The sequence below is a fragment of the Danio rerio genome, chromosome 18, assembly GCF_052040795.2.
Source record: "Danio rerio strain M-AB ecotype USA chromosome 18, GRCz13ab, whole genome shotgun sequence".
Lineage (NCBI taxonomy): Eukaryota > Metazoa > Chordata > Actinopteri > Cypriniformes > Danionidae > Danio > Danio rerio.
In genome coordinates this window covers 16,905,441-16,932,355 of record NC_141038.1, presented here as the reverse complement: position 1 = coordinate 16,932,355, position 26,915 = coordinate 16,905,441, and the positions used below count along the sequence as shown (strand labels likewise).

Here is a 26,915-nt window from a genome sequence, read left to right as displayed (position 1 = left end):
TCAACTGCCTCCATTGGAATTTATTTTCAGCTTTAGGTTCACTTTTGGGCTTCTCTTGCCAATAGCAGAAAAGCACCTATTGGGATGGTGAGGTCAAGGATAGTAACACCCTGTCTGATTAACATCCAAGACATGCAACACACAAATATTTTGCACAAACAATAATTAATCACAATTTTCTGTGTTACAGATTTTGCATTTGCTAATACTTGGATAACATAAATTTTTATTTATACAATATAGGTTGTGCAGCGCTAATACAATTTTACCAGATGGCTTAAATAGCTCTATTTGGAAAGAAATCTTGCATTTTTATATTGATTTGGGTGATTTTTGTTAGGGTGTAAATGATGCATTAAGGGAGAATTATTACAGTAGCGCAAAGAAAAATGTCAAATAAACAGTGCTTTTTGGTTTCCAGAGAGTCAAACCGTATTCAGGTACAGAAATGGAATAATAAAATGTAAAAATACTGTCTAGTCTTTATTGTATTAATATTTCAGTAAAATTATTCCTCATTAAAGTTGCAATTATTGTACGTTTTTGTGCCTCAATGCTCTAAGCTCTGTTGAAATGCTGTTAAAACATATGTAAATGATAAAGTTTCACTCTTTTATGGTTATATGTTGCAATAACTCCAAAAATCTCATATTCTCATATTGTCCTGAGCAACTATAATCCCAACTAAACATTGCATATCCTGTGATGTGACTAAAGATGCGCGTGGACTAGAGATGCGCGGGTCAGCTGAAATGACACCAAATCCACGGCTTTATACTTATCATCCGCCCGCACAAATACTTTTATCTGAAATATATCTCCGCACACGACCTGCAGCAGATCGTCACTTTAATAATTTTAATTCTTTGTTTTAGGCATGATGATTGGTCACCTGGATATTGACAGCAGATTCAGTGAGCTAATCTGCGCATCTCTGATAGTAAAATAATAGCCTACGTTAATCGTAAACGTTTTTAAATGAATATTTATTTATAAAAACAAAAGTTTGTCTTTGGACAACATTTTCTTCATTTTCAAATACAGAAAGTACAAATAAGACATTGTAGCTTTTGCAGATACAGAAAGAAGATAACAAAAAAGTGCTACTTCAGCCTAAACGGCAGCTATGTTATGTTCACTTGGCCTTTTTCTTTGTGCTGTTCAAAAACCGAATAGCATTACAGTGCCTAAATTCGGGCGATACCGCCTTGACTCCAAAATGCAGCCAGCTGCACTGAATGAGCATTCGCTTTCACCGCTTTTTGTAGGAATAAACAATATTCTCCTTGCAAGGCGCTACAGTCGTGTAAATAAGCGATCTTGTTTCTCAAGAACGATAGCAGATTTACCTCTGATGACTCCTCTAACTGAAAGTTTGAACAGTACTCTTGTACTTCATTTATTTTTTTGGGCATCTTATCTTCCCACTTTGCAAAGCCAACTCTGCTTTTTTGCTGGTCCACTGCCATGTCCTGCTACATCCACCCGCAACCCAACTGCAATTAATCATTCATTCATTCATTTTCTTGTCGGCTTAGTCCCTTTATTAATTCGGGGTCGCCACAGCTAAATGAACCGCCAACTTATCCAGCAAGTTTTTACGCAGCAAATGCCCTTCCAGCCGCAACCCATCTCTGGAAAAGCAATTAATCATAATATATTTTTTTATTACCCAATCCACACGACCCGTGGATTATCCGCAGCGCCCGCTGAAATAACAGACATGCGCGCATAACTAATGTGGATACACAAGTTTCCATATCGATGCTGAAACGATATATTGTGCAGCCCCAAATAGTAATATAAATAATACCAACCTTTTATTTATTTGTCTATTTATGCTAATCAGGCCATAAAGAGTTAGTTTTAATTTATTACAGTTTTTGTTTTCAATGTAGTTCTTGCCCGAGCATTTAAAAACATGACTTTTGAGTCTTACAAGCTACACTTTGTCAACACATTTAGTTTCGACAGTGTTTCTCAGTGCCTAAAGTCATTGAAATGTTTTCAGTAATACATTTTCAGAGCACATATTTGCATTGTAAGTTGTGTAGGCTGTAATATTTGTTTTGTTGTTTTCCCTTGTGCAGGATTAACAGAGCTCAACAAGATGATGTCTGATGCCAGTGACATGTTGGCAGCTGCCTTGGAGCAAATGGATGGTATCATAGCAGGTAAAATTATTACCTATGCTATGACTCATGCAGGCTTTTCAGCGCTTGCAATTAAACATTGTCCTGAATCATCCTTTCTATATACTACGCAACTGTCACTACACATTTAAATCTGACAAATAAGTTCACTACAGTGGTGATTATGTCTATTCTATTTAGATTGGATATGGTCAGCATTGGTACAAAAACAAATGTCAGGCTGATTTGCTGAAACCTTTACAGAGAGTAAGATTGGCCAGATTTTAGCACGCGAACAAAGTGATCTGGCATATGAAGTAATGCATCACTGCTTTATCATAAGGCTGACATTTGAAGTTGGAGCCGCCTGTCTGATCACATGATTTCTAGAGGTTTCAGCAATTAAAGCCTTTACTCTGGCCTGATTCTGATTCTTCCCCCGCAGCATGCTTTGTTATAAGGTCATGCTATCCTTTACCAGTACATGATAATTGTAATGATTGCTCGATTTAAAATGTTCACTCTTGTAAAGATTCACGTAATACATTTAATATCATATTTTGTATTTAAATGTACCAAATATTTTTCAGTATATTTTTATACTTTATTATCAAAATGTTTAATGAAAAAAAGGTTTTTATAAAAGGGTGAATTTTCTGACCAGTGTTTCTCTTAATGTGTGTATTCTGATAAACAATCGCACACACTTCATGTTTGAGAGAGGTCGTTTAGCAGTTTTCATAATTAATTGTTTCTTCTGTGCACTGTGATGCACATAGGGACAATTCGTTATCAGTTCAGTAATAGATCATAACCGGTTATTACATACTGACAGCATTTATCTCCTGTGCACGATGTCGCAGCAGAATACTGTGGTGAAGGAGGCGAGGGCGAGTAAATAAAACGCTCCTACTACTTAAAAGGTAGATAATTATGCACAGTTCATTTGCTTGTGAGTTTGCTGGAAAATCTTTCATTTACACTGAAGAAGGCACAGCACACGAGCCGCTATTTCACTCCTAGAGAGAAATGCTGTAAATATCCATCTCTGCCTCTCTCTCTCTCTCTCTCTCTCTCTCTCTCTCTCTCTCTCTCTCTCTCTCTCTCTCTCTCTCTCTCTCTCTCTCTCTCTCTTTTCTCTGCCTCTCTCTCTCTCTTTCTCTCTCTCTCTCTCTCTTTGCCTCTCTCTCTCTCTCTCTCTCTTTGCCTCTCTCTCACTTTGGACATTTGACCGCTGGGGCGTTTATGAGGTAACTTTTCCTCTCCTCTTGGCTGTTAAAGCGATACATGTGGATCCAGACACGAGCGTTCCAGTGGTGCAAGTTTTCTCTACTGTGTCTATCATGGATTACCCGTGATAACCGCTGTATTATGCGCATATAGACTGTAACCGTGGCTGTTCTTCCTGCGTCACTCATCGGTGAACAGCACTTTCTTTTCTAAAGCCAATTGCAGCCCTTTCTGTGGAGCGGGTGAAGACAATGACCAATCATAGGGCTTGACAGGGCTCAAAAAGCAAGCGGGATAATATTTACTTAAGTTTATTATTTGCTATAAATGCTCATGTTGTCTTCTGTGCATGTATTGGTGTTTTGTTTGAAACATTCAAAAAGAGTGTTTTCTTTGAGCAGGTCAAATTAAAGTACAGTTCATATATCGTGCTGCTTGTATTAAAGGACAAAATTGTATTACAAATAATATATAAATATTAATATATTTATAGATTTTAATAAAAAAAAAAAACTCTTGTATTGTGAAGATAAAATCTAATTATGTATGGAAAGCATCGTCAATGCACCGTGATGCACCGAGATATTGAATCGAATCTATGGCATGATAATTGTAACCGAACCGTGAGATCAGTATACGTACACAACCCTATTTCATAATGTGGAAAATGCTTATTATTATGGTTATTAATAGTCTATAATAAATCAAAAACTAGATGAGGTCTTAAAAGTTTATTCTCAACTTTCTCTTGATTTGCATTTATAGGTGAAGATGCAAAAACAATTCTGATGAAGTTTAAAAGTAAAATTCTTAAATAGCATCAGTGTGATAATTCTTTTGACCACTGCAATCATGATTATCAGTTTATCCTTCCTGCAGCATTTTTTTTTCATTCAGAAGCTCATGCATTCAGTGTGCTAAAATGTGGCTAAACACAACTTTGGGATGTCACATGGAAAGAAATAAAAAAAACCAAAGCTGTTTTTCCACTGCATACCAGGTATGATACGATTCGGCTCATTTCATTTAAGTTTAGCTTGGCTTGATTTGCATTTCCACAGCAGTCTAGTACCATTTATAAATTGCGGGATTTTGACTGCAGTTGTGACACTTTTACTGCTGTGACTTTCTGAAAAACATTTTCATTCTTGGTTGTCCTGGAGAGGCACATCTGGACCTTTTCCGCTAATCATGATGCTCCCGTTTTATGTGTCTTTCATTTGGTGGTATAAAACCAGTTTAGTCGTGCAAACCAACAGTTCACCAGTGGCTGCTGCTGAATATTTAAATATAGCAGGTTTGCTCTCTCCATTCATAAATTAACGATGCTATAGTAATCAATGTCAAGATCATGGTAAAATTCATTGTGTCCCGTAGGAGAAATTTGTTTTAGAAAAAAAGCTCTGCTGTACATAGACACAAACAAGACAACATATATTAAACATACACATTAAAAATCGAATCCTAAAATACCTCCTAATATAAATATGATTCCATAAAATCAATAATTAATAAATTATATGAAAATAAATTACAATGTGCCCCCACTGCCCTCTGTTATGCAAACCAATCCAGTTATCTTAATCTTTGACCGTCCTACCCTACTTGCTCATTGACCAATTTAATTTAAAAAAGAACAAAAGAATGTTTATATCTATTATACTTGCATAACAGGACCCTGTATCTTCTGCCAGAATTAATCAGCTCACACTCCAAAGACAGCACATGTGAAGAATCAAATAAAATCTTGTTGGCTTGTTGGATTGTGTCTTAATTCCCATTATTTTTCCTGCCACTCTCATCAGGTTATTTACTTGGGTTTTCATTTTTACTGTCAGATTCCCAAACCAAACAATAATCCCATTCCCATATCTTAAAATAGACTCTATTGATGCTTTATAAAAAGTTATCATTATTCTGCTACTCACTCCAAATAATCTTAGTCTGCGTAAAAAGTGTAATCGCTTGACTCCTGAGAGTGCCAATTAAGCTCATAATCAATATTTACCCCTAAATATGTATATAAATTAACCTGTATTCATAATGATGTAATGATTCTCTCGTACCAATCAGTGGTCAGCAATGTGTATACGTCACATTTTGGTAACAGTATACGGCTTGCTTGAAACATCACCCAAGGTCATACTAAAAAAAAAGGTAGCAGATAAGGTATAGAATACATGTATGTATATGCACTCATTTGAATCATTATTTTTATAGTCAGTAGGCCGGCGTGCTCAACTTGTGGTCTGTGTGGGTCCTAATGCCCCAGTATAGTGACACGGACTCTATACTGCTCAGTGAGCGCCGTCTTTCGGATGAGACACTAACCGAGGTCCCGACTCTCTGTGGTCGTTAAAAATTGAAAAAGAGTAGGGGCATCCTGGCCAAATCTGCCCACTGGCCTCTGTCCATCATGGCCTCCTAAACCTCCCCATATCATGATTGGCATATCATCATTCTGTCTCCTCTCCACCAATCAGCTGGTGTGTGGTGTGCTGTCTGGCGCAAAAAGGCTGCCGTCGCGTCATCCAGGTGGATGCTGCATACTAGTGGTGGATGAGGAGATTCCCCCCATTGTGTAAAGCGCTTTGAGTGCCCAGAAAAGCGCTATATAAATGTAAGGAGTTATTATTATTATTATTATTATTATTAGTAAGTAACTTACCTGAAAGTGAGGATTTTTGGCTCACTGGATGGCTCACTTTATTCACAAATTTTTAATGTAGAATTGCAAATTTGCTTAAGGTTGAAAATGTAACTTATAAAGTTTGTAATGTGGCTGTAGTTACATTTGCTTGTTTTTTTACTCTTTAAATATTGTCGGTCAGAGAACCTGTTAGCCATATCAGTTTGAGCCTGAATCAGACAGAAATATAAATTTGTAGCTAATTTGTTAAAGGTGCCAAACAGCATTTCTCATATATATAAATATATTTATATATTTTTTTTACTTCCTTGCTACAACATACCGTTAACGCTTGACACTATGCCTGTAATAAATAAATTTTAACAAATAAAAACACTTACAGGTTGTGGCTTACAATTCACAGCTTCTGCTATTATGGTTGGAGCTGCTCCTTTGAGAAGTTTTAGCTGAATCCAGCACTGAACTGGAAGAGATTCTGGACGCTGTCCTTTGTCAAATGCTAGCTCTATGTATTTTTTAATTCTCTGCAACATATTTAAAATTGATTTGTTAGCACTTCTCTCTTTGTGCCATGTCATTTGAAAGCCCACATACAGAAACAAAAGAAGCTCTGTGGAAATAGCAACGTTTGGATGGCATTTTAGCTTTCTCTGCTATGACATTACAGCGTGGTGTATGCACGTAACCCAAAGCATTTATTATCTCACTAACCCAGATGTATTTTTTTGTTGTTCCCAAAATTGTTTGCTGAAGGCTTTATAAGCTAACTCTGCAAAAGGCAATGTCTCCCATTGCATTGAACTTTGAGCATATTACGTTCAGAAATGTCACAGCTACATTACACATCAACTAAGGCTTGAAATATGTTATCATAGTAGACCACCCCTTTAATCCAAATAGACTTAAACAGAAGACATCAGGCAAATCATAAAGAGAAGTACTGCTAAAACAATGAATCTGACATTAAAAAGAAAAACTATGGTAGGGAAAGAGTCGGGAAGAGGTGAGAATCAAATTAGATTTCAGTTATTCAGAAATAAAAAAAACAAGACCTGAAACTTCACAGTGAAATACCTTTTTATATCTTTGATCATTCATTTTTGGCACTCAGGCTCCAAGGCTCTGGACTATTCCAACGGCATCTTTGACTGTCAGTCCCCGACATCGCCCTTCATGGGAAGCCTGCGAGCGCTAAACTTACTAGAGGACCTGAGGGGCATACTGGAGCTCATGGAGACTGAAGAGAGAGAGAGCTTGCGTTGCCAGATCCCAGACTCCACCGCAGACAGTTTGGTGGAGTGGCTGCATGGTCACCTGGTGCGTAAACCACATTCCACAACCCTGGAATTCACTGCGTCTACTCTAGACATGAACATGAGCTAACATACTACGTGTTGCCATGTTGAGAGGAAGCACATGGTTATTTTTATACGTCTTACATTTATAGTTGTCAAAAAGCATGTAGTGTATTTTTAGTCAGAGTCAAAGTGCTAGAAGCATTAGAGGCATTTTCTGTATATGTAGTTATTGTTAGGTCTGAGGAGATCATTTTAATCATGACATCATGTTTGTTTGTTTTTTTACTGTTTGCCTGTATAGTATAATTAATGTTATTTTAGTATGATCAAGTAATTATCTTTTTATTAAGTTAAATTGGGTAGTTAATAGTTGTTTTTTTTATTTTAGTTTAAGTTTTAGTCATTTTGTTGTTGTTGTTTTTTTTGTTGAAAATCTTTTTTTTTTCGATAATTATAATATAATTAGAACTATAATATTTATTTCGTAGTTTTAATTTTCATTGTCTTTAATGCAGCAAAAATTTTAGTTTTTATAGTTTTTAAGTTTTAGTTTTTAGCTACAATAGCCCAATGCTAAGCACCGTACACTGAAAAAAAATGAGTGCAATGTTGAATACAAAACAAAAGTGTTGAATTTAAACAAACAAATTAAATTTAGTAATGTTCAACTTAATTTGTTTGTTTAAATTCAACCCAAAAAAATTATTTACAACCACTTAACTTGAAAAAAATTTAATCCAAGGAATCATCTTTAAATCTTTTATTTCAGTGTATGCATTAGCTCTTTTTTCATATTAAGAGTGCTGCATATTAAGAACCTTCCCCATTCTCTTAGTAAATGTTACTGCAGATCCAAGAAGCATTATTCTTGTGTGTCTTGAGACAGACTGAAGAAATGCCAAGTGAAAGTCAAGACATAAACTCCTTATAAACTGTCTAAATATGGTATTATGTTCATTCACCCAATGCTAACGTTTAGCCGGCACAATAAATGGTGCATGAAAACCTTGAATAATAACAGACCCTTTTTTTCTTAGTTTTATTGAATTACAAAACAACTTGTAGTTTTTTTCTCGTAGAATGTTTTGTTTTGAAACGTTTTAAGGCTGGATTTCAGAAAATTTCTAATATACATATTTATGTTTTGGCATTTTGAACAGTCAAATGGACACATTTCCATCTCTGGTGATGTTTACCAGGACAGACTTAATCGTCTTGAAAGTGATAAAGAATCCCTTGTGCTTCAGGTAATTTGTAATATACATGCACATACAAGACAATCAAACATTTGAGGTCTCAAGATTTTTATCCTATTAATTTTTCTATTTTTCTATTCTTTTGTAAGAAATTAAAAAAATTACTTGATTTATGTGATGGCAGTGCGAAATTTTTAGTAGACCTTTAACAATAGTCTCACATGATCCATCAGAAACTGCGATTTACTTATTTTATTCTGGAGAACTGTTCAAGAATAAATGTCTTACTAATATTATAAATAAAAATTGACTTAATGTTGTTAATAAATTGACACCGTTGCTAACTAATAATGTTATTCTTAACAAAATCTTACTGACCCCAAGTGTTTGAACAGTACTGCAGATAAGCAAATAAATAAGGCCTCAGTTAAATGCTCATTGCTTATTAAAGGTGAGTGTTTTGACGGATCAAGTGGATGCGCAGGGAGAAAAAATAAGGGACCTAGACCTGTGCCTTGATGAACACCGTGAAAAACTAAACGCCACTGAAGAAATGTTACAGCAGGTGAGTTCAGAAATAATCCGTTTATCGATGATAGAATTAAGTTGGGTGCACAATGGAGCTGGTTTTCTGCGCTATCATACTTTCACTATACTGTATAATTACATGCAAATAGTCCATAAAATTCATCTATATACATACACTCACTGGCCACTTTATTAGGTACACCTTACTAGAACTGGGTTGGACCCCCTTTTGCCTTCAGAACTGTCTTAATCCTTCATGGCATAGGTTCAACAAGGTATTGGAAATATTCCTCAGAGATTTTGGTCCATATTGACATGATATGTGTTTCACCACATTCCAAAGGTGCTCTTTTGGAGTGAGCTCTGGTGACTGTGGCACCAACAACCATGTCACGTTCAAAGTCACTTAAATATGCGTTCATCCCCATTCTGATGCTCGGTTTGAACTGCAGCAAAATCGTCCAGACTATCTACATGCCTAAATGCATTGAGTTGCTGCCATCTGATTTGCTGATTAGAAATTTGTGTTAACAAGTAGTTGGACAGTTGTACCTAATAAAGTGGCTGATGAGTATATTTCCTTTGTTCATATTTCAATATGTACCTTTTTTTAACTTGTGTTCCAAGGAGCTCCTGTGCAGGTCAGCATTGGAGACACAAAAGCTAGAGCTGATGACAGAAGTGTCCAATTTGAAACTGAAGTTAGCAGCAATGGATAAAGAGAGACTTGATTTTGATGAGAGATTCGGAGATGAGGTAAGAAACATGCACGAGGGAAACAATTATGTAATTACGTCTTTGTTTGAAAATGTCAATGGCTGTAATGCTAGTCATTAATTAATTTGTGATTCCGCCGTTGGTGCACAGAGCTCTTTTGTTTAGCATATTGCAGTTTGCCTGAAAAATGGCTTGAATGTTTATTTACAATCGTGATTTGGCAGTATAGCCAACCTTTTGTTTCTGTACAAGCCTGAAGCAGAAAGACTTCCATTCAACAATGCGCTCGGACATCTACCAATCACGTCATGCTGTGGTACAGCGATCTGTTCTAGTGCACTGGAATGTTGGGCTTTGAACTGTAGTCTGCTTTGTTTGCTGTCTGGACAAATGCAAAAAACAGCCTTTACCAGATACCATTTCCTCTCCAAAAATTGGTTTTGGGTGGCCTCTTCTCTTTCTAGAAAGTAGTTATTACCACTAAAGACTAGGTGCCGCTGTGGTTGTTAGGGAGTATGAAGGGTCTTCACTTAGAGGGTTTTGGGATCTATTGGAATGGATTTTAGGGCTGGGTGATATGGTCCGAAAATGATATCTCAATTTTTTTGGCTGCATTGCAACATAAAGTATACATATAAGTATTTTTTTCTATTTTTATTTGTTTTAGTTTTATCTTTTTACCTCCTGCCAAATGTTGACCATTGAAACATTGTTCAAATCAAAAGCTATAAAAGCAAATATAGTTTATTACTACAAAAAGCATAGCATGCATGGTTAAAATCATCCCAACATTAAAATATTACAGTCGAAAACAAAAATAGTAAGTTGACTGAAGTATTTTAATTAGCCAATTTAAATTGTTACTTTACTGTGTCTCTTCAGCTCACAAGCCTGAACACATTTAATCTAAAGTACAGAAAAACAGTGGCATTTTAAAAGATTTGTACTATGTAAAATAAATTTCTTCTATTTAAATATATTTAAAAATCTAATTTATTTTTGTGATTTTTTTTTTTTTTATAATTATACATTCTTTTTTTGTTGTTGTTAATATATGATTATTAATAATTAATTATTTTTTTATTTAAAGTAATAATTTCTTAACTAAAAGGTTATAGTGACTCCAAGCATTTGATTGATTACAAAAGCTTTTTTAGCTAATCTTTGGATCATTCTTTCTTTAAAATTACTCCTCTTTTAAAACGACAAAGATGATGATAATAATATTAATAATAATAATAATAATAATAAAGGTTTCTTGAACAGGAAATCAAAATATTAGAATTATTTCTAAATGATCATGTGATTGGAGTAATGATGCAAAACATATTCAGCTCTGGAAATTAATAATTACATGAATAAATTACATGCTAAAATAGATTCAAATAGAAATCAGTTGTTTTGAATATTAAAAATTCTTCAAATTTGTACTTTTTTGCTGTACTTTGGATGAAATAAATACAGGATTGGTTAAGCCGAAGAGACTTCTTTAAAACTATTTAAGAATTTTAATCAGTAGTGAGTTTCGATAAACAACAAACCATATTTGAGCGCTTTGTTTGGTTTAGAAATGCACTTCCTGCCAAAGTGGCCCAAATACAGTCACCAGACTCTTATCGTACACACTACAAACCAGCTGGTTTGTTGTCTAGGGTGGCTTTCAGTTTTTTGTCCATAGCAGGCTTAGCAAGAGCTGCTATCAATATATTCAGAATTCTTCAACAAATGGTGAAAAATATTTTAAGTTTGTGTCTCTACTAGTGACGGTAAGTTCAGATCATTTTACCAACATTTAAGTTTTGTTCACAGTGTTAGATCATTCTCCATCTAAGATAAAAATAAGATCTAGTCCTGGAAACCAGATCCTGTCAGAAAACCCAGACAACAAGCCAGCAGAGCTGCTCAGTACCTAAACCTGTTCACCTGTATTCTACTAAATTAATCTCCTATCAACATAGGAGAAACAGAAGAACAGAAGCAGCAGACAAAGTAATGATGATAAAGAAAGAGCAGAGTTTATTGAATAATCTTAGTTGCGTATGATTCCAACTTATCAAGCAGCGGATGCCATTCTAGCCGCAACCCATCTCTGGGAAACATCCACACACACATTCACACACACACACACACACTCATACACTACGGACAATTAAACTTACCCAATTCACCTGTACCGCATGTCTTTGGACTGTGGGGGAAACCGGAGCACTTGCAGGAAACCCACACAAACGCAGAGAGAACATGCAAACTCCACACAGAAACGCCAACTGAGCCGAGGATCAAACCAACGACCTTCTTGCTGTGAGGCTACAGCACTACCTACTGCGCCACTGTGTCGCTAGGCCCATATATGCTTAACCAATACACATCGTCTGAGCTGAAAGGACCCATGATTAGTTATCCTTTCGAGTCTTCATCAAACTCAAATTCAAGGATTCCAGAAATGAACAGATCAAATCTTTTTCTGGCTCTGACTTCATATCATTGGCTTGAACAAATGACTCAAACCCAGTAGAAGACTTGAAAGGAACTAATCTTCTACCCCAGTGGTTCTCAAACTTTTTTCACCAAGTACCACCTTAGAAAAAAATCGTCTATCCAAGTACCACCTTACGACGCTATTTTTTAACCAGTACTAAAAAATAGCGTCGTAAGCCTAATTAAGCAGCTACAGGTGTGCACAGTTTTAAAACGATGCAGATTACTTCCTATTAGTAAGAATATGTATTATTGTCAGTCACTTTAAAAATTTGAAATAGTCTGAACATTAACTGTGCTTGCAGATAAAAAAAAAAAGTTTTAGTTAAAATGTGCTTTTAAAAGTTCATAAAAAAATGGCGCTGTTCTTAAAAAGTAAAAAGAAAACTGCTGTACTTAAATCTAAAGTATTCATAGTAGCCTATTCATCAAAAGCTGGAAATGCTGCTTGGACCCTATAAATATAGGCTATATGTCATATTCATACACTTTAAGACAAATCTTGAAATAAATGTTAAATGTACATGACAGGGTTCATACAGGCACAGCCTAATGAAAATCATTACCAGCACCTATTTTTTTTTTTTTTCAAGACTGACATGCTATGTATTGAAGACCTGAAATGTATTCTCAGCAACCCATAAAACATTGCATAGGAATAGATACAAATAAAAACCATTAATAATAATATTTATTAATCATATATTAATAGTATAATAAACCTGCACTAAGTGCTAGTGAAATCTTTTTTGTACTCAAGTAAAAATACTATTACACTGCTAAAATAAAATTTTTTTTTAGTAAATAATACTAATATTAGGTAAAAGTACAAATTACTCTTTTAAAAAGTACTAGTTGGTTACTTTTGAAAAAAAAATCAGATTTTCATTATGAAATCACTTTTTTTAAGTGTAAACCTGATTTAATGGTTTGATTGCTTACATCCCAAAGCTACATGTATAATTTGCACTAACAAAGGAAGTATAGTCAATTTTTCCTTTCATGACAATTAATCTTTTTCAACAGCACTGGTAAAACTACCAAATAATCTTTAAGGCCATAGAGACACTTTTTGCCCATTTTTAAAAATATATATTTTTAAGCTTTGAAAGGTTAAATTAAAGTATATGGTAAAAAGATTTAAATTTAGCCTTTTATTTACATATTTTACACTATTTTCTTTACAATATGGCAAATTTGTTTCTTAAATAACTGTACATCACATGTAGATTTTATTTTACACTTGATCTTAATCTAAAATAGAAACGTAAAAAAATACAAGTACACTGTCAGTAAAAAAATAAAACAAATGACTTCATTTTACTTGAGGTATTTGAAATATGACGACATTACATTTATCAAAGCAGTGCTTTAAGAGCCTTATTGTAAATTGTGATAAATAAACAATAAGTAGGCTAACAATGGATTGCTTTGACCTGTAATGCTTTAAGACGGATCAGAATACAGCTAAATGTATAAATCACACAAATACCTCATCCAGAAACATTTCCAGCATAATTATTTTGTCGTAAAGAAATAAAAAAATGTTCCACCTTTGCTAAAAGTAAGTTTCACTTCACAACACAGCCAAATAAGAAGACCATTAGCATTGTCATCGATCATGTATCAATCTATTTCTAAATATTTGATAACTTTGAATACTTTTGACTAAATTTAGTCAAGGAGCAAAGATAAATAATGTCTACTTTAATAGTGGAGAGATCGCGATTGTATTCTATGTGAGCACACAGGCGATCCTGAGAGGACTTGCAGTTCATTTGAAAAAAGCCTATTTAAGAGCTCACATATCTGTTTTAGCGATTTGGGTACATGAATGCGCTCTCGTGTTAAAATAAAGCACTCGCCGCATTTGCAGAAATGAGTAATTGCGCAATACCTTCATTCCCGCGCCGCCATTCAGAATGTATTTAGAGGAGTGACAGGTCAGAGGCGAGTCGACTAGCTGTCGGAGAGCGAAACGTGTATGAAGATCATCAAATAGGCAGGAAATGTGTCCGCGGTTTAATTACTCTGCTAGACATCTCTGTAGTGAAAACATCCGAGAAGCATTATTCCAACAAAACATTTGTTTTTAAGTAGTTTTTTCTGCAACACAGAAAGCCTTTGTCCCGCCCTTACGTTTCACGCAACTAGACAAGGTCGACTGTGATTGGCCACTTTTCATGTCAGTCAAATCACGCTTCAGAATCAATTCTTAAACTTCGGAAACTGATTTTCAGCAGCTCATGACACAATGCACTAAAATAAACACTCTAAGCACAGCGTTGTGGTCGTACGCTTCACAAAACAGCCAGTGCTGATCACATCAATGTTATATTACGCATTAAAGGATTAAAAGTGTTATTTGTTTCTTTCATTATTCAGCGATTCCTCCGCGTACCACTAGGAGGAAGCCCGCGTACCACTAGTGGTACGCGTACCACAGTTTGAGAACCACTGTTCTACCCCATCTGCACAATGTGTGCATATGCAAGTGAACAAATCACTCCCTGAGAGGACTCACCGTTCTCAAGTCACATAAAAGATTAATCCAAAATAAACTAATTTTACATACCTTCAGGTCAAACTATTTTCGTCTAAGACATAAAAATCTTTAAAAAATATTAGGCCTCTTTTTTTTCTGATTGGCTTCTTGGACTCACCTCCTCTTCACATTTGGAAAGAATTTAATAAACAACTTCTCTTCTGGGAACTCTGCAAAATTTAATAAAATGTGGGATCCAGTCTTTTTTTTTCTAAAACACCACAAAGACTAATAGTGTTGTTTAATTTCTGAAGATTTCTGAGTTTTTTATTTTTTTTTTATTTTTTTGTCTTTCTCACTTACATCCATTGCTGTGTCATATATGTCTAGTATGTCACCATTTTCTCTCGTTTCATGCTTTATTTTACATTTTGCACAGATTATTGTTTCATGATGGGTTTGTTTTTATGTCCGCAAAAACTATAATAAATAATATTTTAAAATAAAATGAACAAGTCATTCAAGAACCACTCATCACTCACTAGCCTCTACATTGTTGTTTGTCTACAACCTTAAAGCAGGTTTTGTTTTCTTGTCGACATAGCTTTCCTTTCAAGGCATGTTGTTAAGTGATTTTGTTATTCATTCTTTTTAGAAAATTCTAGAGCAGAGATACAGATAATTTGTTGTGTTAACCGTGCACTCAGTTGGCAAGTAATTTTGGTCTAGGTTGGTAAACAAAATTGTCAAAGATATAAATGACTTCTGCTGTTTCCTGTGTTATTTAACTTCCACATAATTTAATGTCTCAGCAAGGATCGGGGTTGCTTTTGTTTCCTAAAATGTCCAGTTTTTTTCTTTTAAGGACTGGCACTATAATAAGCTATTTTTGATTTATTTATTTTTTATTTTTTTAAACATTATCAGTACTGAATCTGAAAATGTAAAATGTTTAGGATAAAATCATTTAAAATGTTCCTAAAATTATTACATTTTTTTGGTTACCATTGCTATATTTATTGGTCACGCTTAAATATATATTATATATAAACGCTTATATACAGCATTGCTCATGTCTTCAGTGTCACACAATCCTTTAGAAGTTTGTTGTCAGTGTTGATATTTTGTAAAAAGTGATGTGGTTTTTTTTTAGGGATGGATTTATTATAGATTTTAATTGTATGATTATAGTCTGAGGAATTTTATGGTTATCACGATTATTATGCATTCATCAATTTCAAAACACTACTAGTTTAGAAAATCACATGAAAACTCCTTATATTTTGAAGTGTTATTTATCTCTTTAACTAACTAATCACTAAACAAAATACCTTGAAAGGAAAATAGAAATGTCGACAAGAAAACAAGATCTGCTTTAAGGTTGTAGACAAACAACAATGTAGAGGCTAGTGATGGTTGGTTCTTGAGTGATTCGTTCATTTTATTTTAAATGTTTTTTTCTTTAGAGTTTTTGCTTTATAACTAAATACAGCATAAAACAATAATAAAAACAAACAATAGTACATTTCTTGGAAGTAGGTGAAAAAAGTTTTGGGCATTTAAACATAAGTAATAATTTTATACTAAAAATAAATTACAAAACAACAAATGAATGAATAAATAAAATAAAAAATGCATTTGTCAAATGTTAATCTAATCATCATATTAGCTAAGTGTTTCCCTTTTAAAGAGAACAAATGTAGTCAAAGGCTGCTGAACCTCACTGAAAGGCACTTTTGATTAACTACAATACAAAATTATTTGGTTTTTTTTTTTTTTTTCTTTTTGTAGTAAAAACTCTGTATATTCCATCAAAGTATGAAGCTCACTGTTCAGTTCTTGTCCTGTGACTCGGGTTGCGCTCGCAGAATCCTTTAACTAGGTGCGCCTGGAAATTGTGAGCGTCCCTCCCGAAATCGCTCGCAAGCCACACTACTTCATTATAAATAACAAACTTGCGTGTGCAAATGACTCAGTATGTGAATGGACCTTGGTTAATAGCCTCAGCCATAGTTAATCCAATGTGCGTATAGTAGTAGCCTCTGTGTGCAAACTTGAAACTTTGAACTAGTGCACAGTTGGCTTTGTTTAGTTGCAGCAGTTTTGTTCCGTGCAGAAACACGGTGTTAAGAAGCCTTTACAATTAATTAACCGTAACAAATTGAATTAATAGTGAAATCGGTTGATCGTTGCATCCCTAGTTTGTTTCAGGATTCTCTGATAAATATAAAGTTAGCGTTTATTTAAAATAGTTTTTTTTTAGATGTCACATTTCATCAATTTAATCCTACACTGAGTAAAACCATCAAATCTTACTGACCCCAAACATTTGAACTACAGTCCAAAAATGTGTCCTTATGTTTTTCAGATCACTGCTCAGTGGACATATCAGATTAGATTTCTTTTAAGCAGTATTTACAACTGGAGGCAGTTCTGTTGTTTACTGAATTATAAATCCACAACTGAATGCTAGACATCCTGACAAAAAGCTCTGTCCCGAAAGGCCTGAATGCTGAACAGAAGCTCATCACTGTACATTCTTGTTTTTCCCTCGTAAAGCGTTTCTAAAGGTTGAATACTTAGTGTGTTTGCTAAACAAACCATTTCAAACGTGAAATCTAGGCTGCTCTCTGAAGCTTTTTAAATCAGGTTGTTAAGGAATATGGCCATGATCATTTTATTTTAAATTGTTTTGTGTTTTATTTAAATTAATTTGATGGCATACCAATGGAAGTGCAGTTGCAAGCTTTTACTCTATTTTTTTTTCATTTACCAGTTATTTCACATTTAATTATTTAGTTATTAAAACAAAACAGTTTTTAAATGAATTTTTGTTCATTTAAATAATTTATTTAAAATAAGTCTTTTATTATAATATAATTATTATAATTATAATAATTTTATTATAATATTATAATAATTGTCTTTTTTATTTCTTTAAAACTAGTTTTAAAACATTTTAATCTGTTTTTAATTGTTTTTATTTGTTAAACTTGTTTCTTTTTTTCTTGTTTATGTAAAGCACTTTGAATTATCATTGTTTATGAAATGTGCTGTATAAAAATAAACTTGCATTGCCTAAATTAGACGTACACTTGAATTCTGTCCAGATTGTGGAGTGTCCATCACCATAAAACATTTTTTAAAATGAACAATTTTCAAGACAAATGGACAAGGATATTGTAGATCATTTCAATGTGGTGATGTCATTGGTTCATGAACATTTCCTGCTTGTTATCAAACTATTTCATAATTGTAACAAGAGGCAATTCAATCATAACTTCATGTAAAACAACTCTCTTGTTTTTGTTTACATCCCTCAAAATGGTCTATAATGAGACTGCTTTAATAGATATTTTTTCCTAAATGTCTCTCCATTAAGAATTTTTGGTAAAACTTTAGCTTAAGGTACAATTTATGCTGTTACCAACTAGTTTATCACCTGCTTTTGCGATAATAACAGTTAGTAATGGTAATTAGTATTATTAATTTGTAGTTATAAAGTACGATTTTATTCTACATCCCTAATCAACAAAATATTAATAAGAAGCTAATTAGCTGTTTATTTAGCTAAATCTAATAGCCTTAGATTCTGTTTAAACTGCCAGTTAAATGAGACATAATTTTGTTTTTTGTTTTTGTTTTTTGCTCGTATGCCAGATCAGATTTATTGAGGCATTTCGTTTTGTACGTCATTAAACATTGTGGTAATTTTCCATAGTTTAATGACGTAGAAGAAAGAGCGTGTGAGTGCTCATTCTTAAATTTTGGACCTACCGCTTCTCATTAAAGCCTGCTTCAATTGGCTCCCACCAGACCTGAGATTTCTCTCTTACCTACAAAATCCTCTGAATGGTGGAGGACACATATGGTTTATCATAGGCGGAAGCTGCAATGACAGCCCTTTATATTCTTCTCCACCTCATTGTAAAGTTGGGCGAACTTCACATATTTCGCAGAGCTAAAAGCAAGATAATTTCTTTCATCGTGACTAGTGTGGCGCAGATGCTGGAACCGGCCTTACCAAAGACTAAAGAGACTTTGAATTTGCGCAAACGCAATGTCGTAAATTGTATGGCAAGTGTAAACGCAGGAATCAGATATGGGTCACAATTAAAAGAACATGTAAAGAGACCGGCAAAAAGAAATCAGATAAAGGCAACAAATCAGAATTGGCCATCAAGTCCTGACAGTGTAAACTTGGCCTTAGTTAATGGTTTGTTAATAGCATGAATTGTGACTTAAAATAAAGTTTTACCAAATATTTAAGTAATTTAACGTACAAAAAATCATGTTTTTAACGTCAAATTATTATTTTTTTTTTTATTATTGGCTCTTATTGATGTAGAAAATTGTTGTTGTTATTATATGTTCCTATATATATTATTCTTCTTATGAAATAACCATAAGTTGCTGATGTGGCAATAAATAAATGATTAATTTTTCCCTCGTTTTTTTTTTAGGGTTTGATTTTGGAGATCAATGAACTGAGATATCGCATTTCTGAGATGGAGAATGAGCGGTTACAGTATGAAAAGAAACTGAAATCCACTAAGGTTAGTATCTTATCCATATTCATATCTCCTTGCTACTGAAAATAACAATACTCTTAATTTTTATCCTCAAGTGTTTTTCTTCTGCTCTTATCTCTCTTGCACAACCTGTCACCTTTCTTGTTGTCTTTAAGTGTCTATTTTCCTTTTTCCTCTTTGGCTAACCTCTGTGCTTCTAGTCGCTAATGGCCAAACTTTCTAGCCTGAAACTGAAAATGGGCCAGATGCAGTATGAGAAACAGAGGAAGGAACAAAAAATCGAGGCACTCAAGGTTTGCATACCTCAGCCTGGTTTCTGCTTGTGGTTTTGATCCGGAGACCCTTTTTCCTTCATTGTAACTTTGTTTTTGGCACTTTTAATAAATAAACAGTGGTTGGATTTACTGTTTTATTAACATTCAGTGTTCAAATATGTTCTTAGTACACTATTTGATGAGTTTCTTTTGCTTACGTCACTACAGAATCAAGAAATGCTCTCCAAAGTTCTCTGTTTAGCTCTATGTAGAGACTACAGACAGACGTTTTCATCTTGATGTAAAAGCTGCTCATTAAATCTCTAAGCAGTGGCACCAGTATAAGATCTCAGCATGTTTAATTAACCACAAGTATGCTTTAGTGCGAGGCTCTACATGATGTTTAAGCTGAGACAGCCTTATAATGCAGGAGAAGCTATTTCGGTCGCTTGCTTCCTACTGTAGCTGCGTTGCATGCTTCAAACAGCTATGTGTGAGGTTTGCATTACTCTAGTGTGTGTCTGTGTGTGTAAACTCCCGTCTTGCCAATGCTTTGAACTCTTAAGGGAATGCTGATCATAAGTAATAGTAATAATAATAATAACAATAATAATAAAAGCTGTTAGTTTAAATAATTAGATTTTGATTATAAAATAATAAGCCATTAGATTTGAACATTATATTTTGATTAATTATTAATATTAAAGTCATTGTAGTAGTAGTAATATAATAGTTATAATTTTTGTTATTAATTATAATCCGTAAACATGATAAAAATAATTATTTTTGTTTTATTGGTTATTATTGGTATTGTGCAAATATATTTTAATTAATATCAAATATAATAATAATAATAATAATAATAATAACTACTCGAAATTGTTTAGCAGTGTTTGGAGCTCTTCAGTGAATGACGATTCTTGTTCATAATAGTTATAAATAAAAGTAATGATAGTAATAATAGTATTATTAAAATTAAAAATAAAAATAGTTACACATAATAATAGTTATAAATAATAATAGTTATAAATATGAATAAAATAGGAAGTCAGTGGTTTTGTTACATATTATATTTTAATAAATTATTATTTATCAATTATTATTTCAAAATTTTTTCCAGAGATAGGTTGCGGCTGGAAGGGCGTCCGCTGCATAAAACATATGCTGGATAAGTTGGTGGTTCATTCCGCTGTGGCGACCCCGGACTAATAAAGGGACTAAGCCGAAAAGAAAATGAATGATTAATATTCTAAATTCTAAATATTTATCAATTATAATTTATAAATTTAAAAAAATATTATTTAGAAATTATTATTGTTATTTTTTTTTTAAATCTGATAATATCTGAAAATTGTTTATTGATTGCATTTTATTTATAAAGTACTACTTAGTAGTAGTAGTAATAATAATAATAATTGTTATTAGAATTGAATCATCATAATTAATAATAATTATTATTAGTTGCTTAATTATTAGTATTTTGATAGGTTATTACTATTGCTGTTATGCATGTATATCATAATAAGCCTAAAATATCATAAATAATATAAAAATAATAATAATACTTGTCATTAGCCATAAGTTTGATGCATTATGTTTTTATAAATGTATATCTTTTGGAGAAATTACGTTTTGCATGCAAAGTGTACTGTAACTCTCTGATAGTAATTAGTAACAGCATGCTTTGGTTGTACTTGACCTATAAAGCGTTGGAGGTCCAGACTGTGGGTTCAGCACAGTGAGATTCGTGTGTGTGTTTTGAATATTCAGGAGGAGCTGGTTTCACTGAGGAGGCAGCAGGAGGGCAGAGATGGTGTGGATCTGCGGAGGCTGCAGGATGAGAGCGGCTCCAGATCCTCAACGCCCGCAGGCCTCGACGGCACAGAGAGAGGTGGGTCACGTACAGACACACTTATTCACACTCCGTAATCAAAGTGGTGCCTGTCCCAGCATGCCCTGCAGGCCTGGTGCTGTCTTGTGATTATGCTGTATATGTAATTCTGTACTGACTAATTTGAGACAAATGTTGGAGTAGGCGGTGCTTAAGTAGTAGCTTCTAAGTAGTATGTCTTTAATTTGTTGATTTAGATTTTTTTTTGTTAGTTCACGTTTTTTTTTTTAACATTTTCACCTGTTAAGTTTGTTGGTTTAGTTAGTGATGTTATTATAAAAGTTTATTATTTTGTGATTTTGATTGTTTATTTATTTATTGCACTTTTCATTTTTTTCAATTTGGTTTGTATGTTTTAATTGTAGTTTTTTTTTATTATTAGCATTATTTTTTTTTAGTTATTTTTGTTTGTTTGTTTGTTTGATGTGGATTTCCCCCCCAGGGGTCTTTTCTTCGTACCTCGTGTAAATGATCCAAGATCTGCCAAATCATCTTTGATTTTTTTTAATCTTGATAACTGATCTCTGGCTAATTTGGTTCTTCAAACAAGTTTGCGAATCAGATTAAAATGTCTGGATGAACTGATCTGAGATCACTGCGTGTGTTGTGAAGGACAGCTCTATCGATCCTCAAAAATAATGATCGGCAATGCATCGATTAGCTGCATTGCAACATTGTGACAGCAGCCTAATGACATCATCTGATGAATATTCAATTATCCATGTGTGCAAAATGACAAAAATATTCAAAGTAAACTGTTTGTTAAATCTGTACTAAAGTTGGGTCGGTACCTTAAAATATGTGTTTGTCTAAAAAGTCCATATTAATAAATGTTCTCTCTGAACCCCTTGGGGAAAGACTTTTATTTTGAAGTTTATTTTGTTTATTTTTTTTAACTTTGTGAAGTTTCACAAACTAATTTTGAGAAGAGCATGTAATATGAGGGACTACAGCTGATCCCTATCGCTAATTATTAGCTAGCCTATCAGATCGTTCTAAAACTACTATAAATGTCCTGCCTAACTTCATTTCCTATCTTGGTTTTTGGAAGCCCCCCAAATCATTAAAAACCAAATCCAGCTAACTGAGTGATCCTTTTACAAAGAACAGACCCCCATTTTCACTTGCACTGGCCTTGTTTTATGTAATTATTATAGGTTTTATTTAGTTTGCTGTTTATTTAGATATTTGCTGTTTTCTTCTCTTTATTTCAGGTTTTGTCTGTGTTGCTTTAGATATATAATTTATTTATTTATGTTTGTATGCTTGTTGTATTCTAGTTATATAATTATTATTTGTTTTTGCTTGGTATCTTATTGTATTGTTTAGATCTATGTTTTGCTTTATGGTAACACTTTACACTGTGGTTGTATTAGTTAATGTTAGTTAATGGAAACACGAACAAACAATGAACAATACATTTATTACAGGATCTGTTCATGTTAGTTAATGAAATTCCAGTTGTTTATGTTATTTCATGTTAACTTATGGTTAACCAATGTTAACAAGCATGAGTTTGAATGTTAATAACACTATTAGCAAATGTTGAATTATGATTAATTAATAAATGCTGTACAAGTATTTGTAATAATTAGTTCATGTTAGTAAATACATCAACTAACATTGACTAATTAAACCTTGTTGTAAAGTGTAACCTGCTTCATATATTTATTCATTCACACGTTTTTTCAGTGTTGTTTTTTTTCTTCAGCTTTTCAGATTTGATGCATTCTGCATTACTATTCAAACACATTTAATAACAGAAGAAATGTCATATCATTACTCTGTCTTAAACTGTTTTCCATACAGAGGAAACATTAAAAAAGAGGCTCAAAGAGAAACGTAAGGGGACTTCATGTCTACCTTCTCCATACACTATACATCCTTTTTCTCCCACCAGTTTTTTAATCTTTGTACTATTTTTGTCATCTTAGTCCTTTGCTTCCTGTGCCTGCATGTTTGGGCATGAAGCTTGCTTTTCACAAGATATTACAGTCTGACAGGAAGTTAATAGGTTTAAAATCAAGATATTAGCTTTAGGAAAGTGGCAAAAGTAATTTGAGAATCTAAAGTTGTTGCTCTGACAGGAGTCAGATTGTGGTCAGCATCTGGCATGTCATATTTACATTATTGTCTGTTTGTTTCTTGCCTGTCACCTCGTACTGTAACACCTCCTGTTCCCCAAAGCTAGTTTCTCACCTCACCTCCTCTTTCCCCTTCATTAGCAGCAGTAGTGCATTGCCCGCAACCCATGTTCACACTCCTCGTCACCTCAGTCCACTTTTATCTGTGGCTGCAAACACTCACGTTTAAAGGGGACATGACATGGATTTATTAAATCATTATTTAGTTCATGTGTTTTCTGAGGTTCACCTATGGTAATTAGGTTGAAAAACTTGAAATATAGGTTGAATATAAACTTGAAAACAAACTTGTCTGAAAAAAACTATTATTTTTAACCCTCATCCTGACTCTGTAAAATTCTGTAATTTTAAGGGGCAGCTTCTTTAGTGTGTCACTAACAGGGAGAATGTTTTGATGGGCTAATGTCGTTGCATAGGAAACTTTATGAAACTGTCATTCAGTGACGACAGCATTATAAAATTAAGTGTATGTACAGTTCAGATGCATAAGACGCTAAATGCCACTTCCGCCAAAAATGAGCTACTGATATTGAGTGATTGCTTTAGGCACATAGTATATATATTTTTGCTTCAAATCTTTCAGATCCCAGCATCAGCCCATTCAGAAATAACAGTTTATTTGCAAAAGCCTCTAAACGCCACCTGCCTTTGACAGCAAAAACTGCTATGTCCCGAGAACCAATCGGAAGGCGCAAATCGAATCATATGTTTCCAATGTAGCAGCGCGCTGATATGCCGGCTGTTATGAGGCTGTTTATTCTGCTTTTGGTTTAGATTTTAAAAGATGAAGTTTGATGAACTAGATGAGCCTGTACGACTGCCAGTGAATGGCAAATGAAAATGTTCCTTACCTCAAAACTCTGTGCATTATAAGAAGAAGAAAACACACTGTACAGTCGGAGGTGTAGCATGCATTCATAACGTTTGTTTTGCGCACCGACGCTACTTTGAATGAGTCCGATGTGTAAAACTATACATTATTTATATTACTTTATACTACCCATGTCTGATAAGCTTTTTATATTAATGGACAATGCACGGATATTGGTTTCACAATGTTTTTACACTACGTTATTTGAATCTAACAACCTTTGCAATGTTTACATTGCTCTACTTGCATTAAATCTAAATCCCAAATATGATCCCAAACTGATTTCACTATTTGAGAAACCGGCATCCGTGTGCGCCAATTTATCACTCACTGCTTTCCAAGTAAAAGGGTGTTGTCATTGCTTGTGTGAGATAGATAAATACCAATAAATTTGCCTTTGAAAATGAATGCCACTGATAATTTGAACAATCTTTTAAGCAGGTTTTAAGCATCTTAACGCCTGCACCAACTTACTTTATCAATATAAGTATTATTTTACTTCTCATATTTTGGATCTGGTTTTGCTAGTGCAAGTCCCTAGTTCAGATGAGCAGTCAAAACCAGCAGAGAACTAGAGCACTTGATCCATTGACATGTATTCAGCATATAAAAAAACTTAAATTAACAAGTTGGTATTAATCCAACCGAATAATGAACGTCTACTATAAATGTATCATTTATTTCATGTCACTTAAATATCATAATAGTCATAATACATTAAATTCTAGACAATTTTACATAGGCTATAATAAAAAAGTTATTTTTATTAATAACAGTTGGCAGCCTCCCTGCAATAGCGTCATGGCCCTTTGGGGCACAGCGGCCTACAGGTTGAAATTCACTGGTCTAAACAGTGCCTGGTTCGTAAGACAATGAAAGCACATCTGTCTCCAGTGTAGAGCAGCTGTAATTTTAATCATTACTATTTCCTTTTAATGTGACACAACATGGTGCAAGTTTCAATCACTTAAGTAACTATAGGCTATGGGCGGGGCTTATAATTTGGATGCGGAGTCTATGTACCCCTGTGATGAACTTGCAGCATGTTTTAAAGGAACAAAGGCATCATATATATCAAAAGATTACGGCAATTTTGATTTTACATCTCATGACCCCTTTAATCAGCTTCCATTGTATACGTTTCTCACATTGTCACTGAAGGTCACTGTTGTGTTTCAGCTCGACGTGTCTGTCCACAGTTTATGTGATGTTAAATGTCAGTCTGAGAGTTAATGTTTTGACATTTAGTGTTTCTGAAATGGACTTCAGCTTACTGAGCCTGTGCTTTGCAGATATGGAAGTACAGAAGATGAAGAAGGCAATGGAGTCGCTGATGGCGGCAAATGAGGAGAAGGTAGTTTTAGGTCATTTAGTTTTTTTTGTTTGATTTTGTAAATCATTAGAGAACTTGGCTTTTAGTGCTGCTAAATATTCTTTGTGTAGGATCGCAAGATTGAGGAGTTGCGGCAGTCACTAATGCGTTACAAGAAAGTGCAAGAGATGGTCATGTCAGCCCATGGGAGAAAAGGTGATTTATTTTACTTGATCTTTTAATATGATGTGAATTAAATGCGTTTGTATTCATTCATTCCAAGACATTTAATTCTGTAATCAGTGTGGTTACAATGCTGTCACACTCATGCATTTTTGTTTAATTGTGCTTTCTCCTTAATACTTTGTTTTGCTGTTTTTCCAATGATTATGATCAGATGATTAATTAGTAATCTTTTTTTCAGACTTTATTTAATATACTATTACAGTATTTAGTATTAAGTTAATTTATTTTCTTATTATTGTGAACCTGTTTTTTAAGCATATGTTTTAGTTATGTGCTTTTGTCATTTTAATTAAGGACAGTTTAATTAATGTTTAATCAGTTAAAGATATCAGTGTAATTAAGTTGAAGTTAGATCATTTAATTTCTTCAACTTCAAATAATTTTTACATTTTTTATGTAATTATTAATGATGTACATCAGGGATCACCAAACTTGTTCCTGGAGGTCTGGTGTCCTGCAGATTTTAGCTCCAACACTAATTAAACTCACCTGAACAAACTAATCAAGGTCTTATTAGGTATACTTGAAACACCCAGGCAGGTATGTTGAGGCAAGTTGAAGCTAAACCCTGCAGGCCACCGGACCTCCCTGGTGTACATAATATAACAATTAAAGAGCCCCAATTATGGATTTTTGAAAATGACCTTCCATGCAGTGACCTTCACATCTCTAAGTGAATGAAAAGATCCACAGGTTCAAATCTGAAAGTGCACTATTTTTAAAACTATTGAATCTTAAACAATAGAGACGACTTGGGGTCGAATGAATGATTCGTTTTGTGTTCGAATCAACATCGATACGAGACATCGCCATATATGAAGTGCCGGATCTGGTAAAACATGAATGCACCTTTCCCTTTAAACATTAGCCAAGCAAAGGGGACCATAAGATTGATCATAACACAAAGATTAATATTACTGAGAGATGGACAGATATGCGAGTGTGGGCAAT

At 33.9% G+C, this 26,915-nt stretch overlaps 1 protein-coding gene and 1 long non-coding RNA gene across 13 annotated transcripts in view; one reads left to right on the top strand and one right to left on the bottom strand.

The window, feature by feature from the left end:
• The window catches only part of ppfibp1b (PPFIA binding protein 1b), an 82,491-nt gene that overhangs the window by 17,382 nt on the left and 38,194 nt on the right, over positions 1 to 26,915 (top strand). For 4 of the 12 annotated variants that reach the window (XR_015514359.1, XM_087292209.1, XM_087292206.1 and 1 more), the window contains exons 2-10: positions 2,091 to 2,174; positions 7,124 to 7,329; positions 8,471 to 8,557; positions 8,958 to 9,071; positions 9,662 to 9,790; positions 19,178 to 19,270; positions 21,271 to 21,391; positions 25,699 to 25,760; positions 25,850 to 25,934. Coding sequence is in view for 10 of the 12 variants with exons in the window: in XM_087292209.1 (XP_087148335.1) it covers positions 2,111 to 2,174; positions 7,124 to 7,329; positions 8,471 to 8,557; positions 8,958 to 9,071; positions 9,662 to 9,790; positions 19,178 to 19,270; positions 21,271 to 21,391; positions 25,699 to 25,760; positions 25,850 to 25,934 (961 nt within the window). In the remaining 2 variants the exon portion in view is untranslated. 12 annotated transcript variants of the gene reach the window in all.
• LOC147839688 (uncharacterized) lies at positions 11,130 to 16,750 on the bottom strand. Its single transcript, XR_015514828.1, has 3 exons — positions 16,111 to 16,750; positions 14,688 to 14,930; positions 11,130 to 12,289 (listed from the first exon to the last, which is right to left on the bottom strand). It is a non-coding gene; the product is annotated as an uncharacterized LOC147839688 (long non-coding RNA).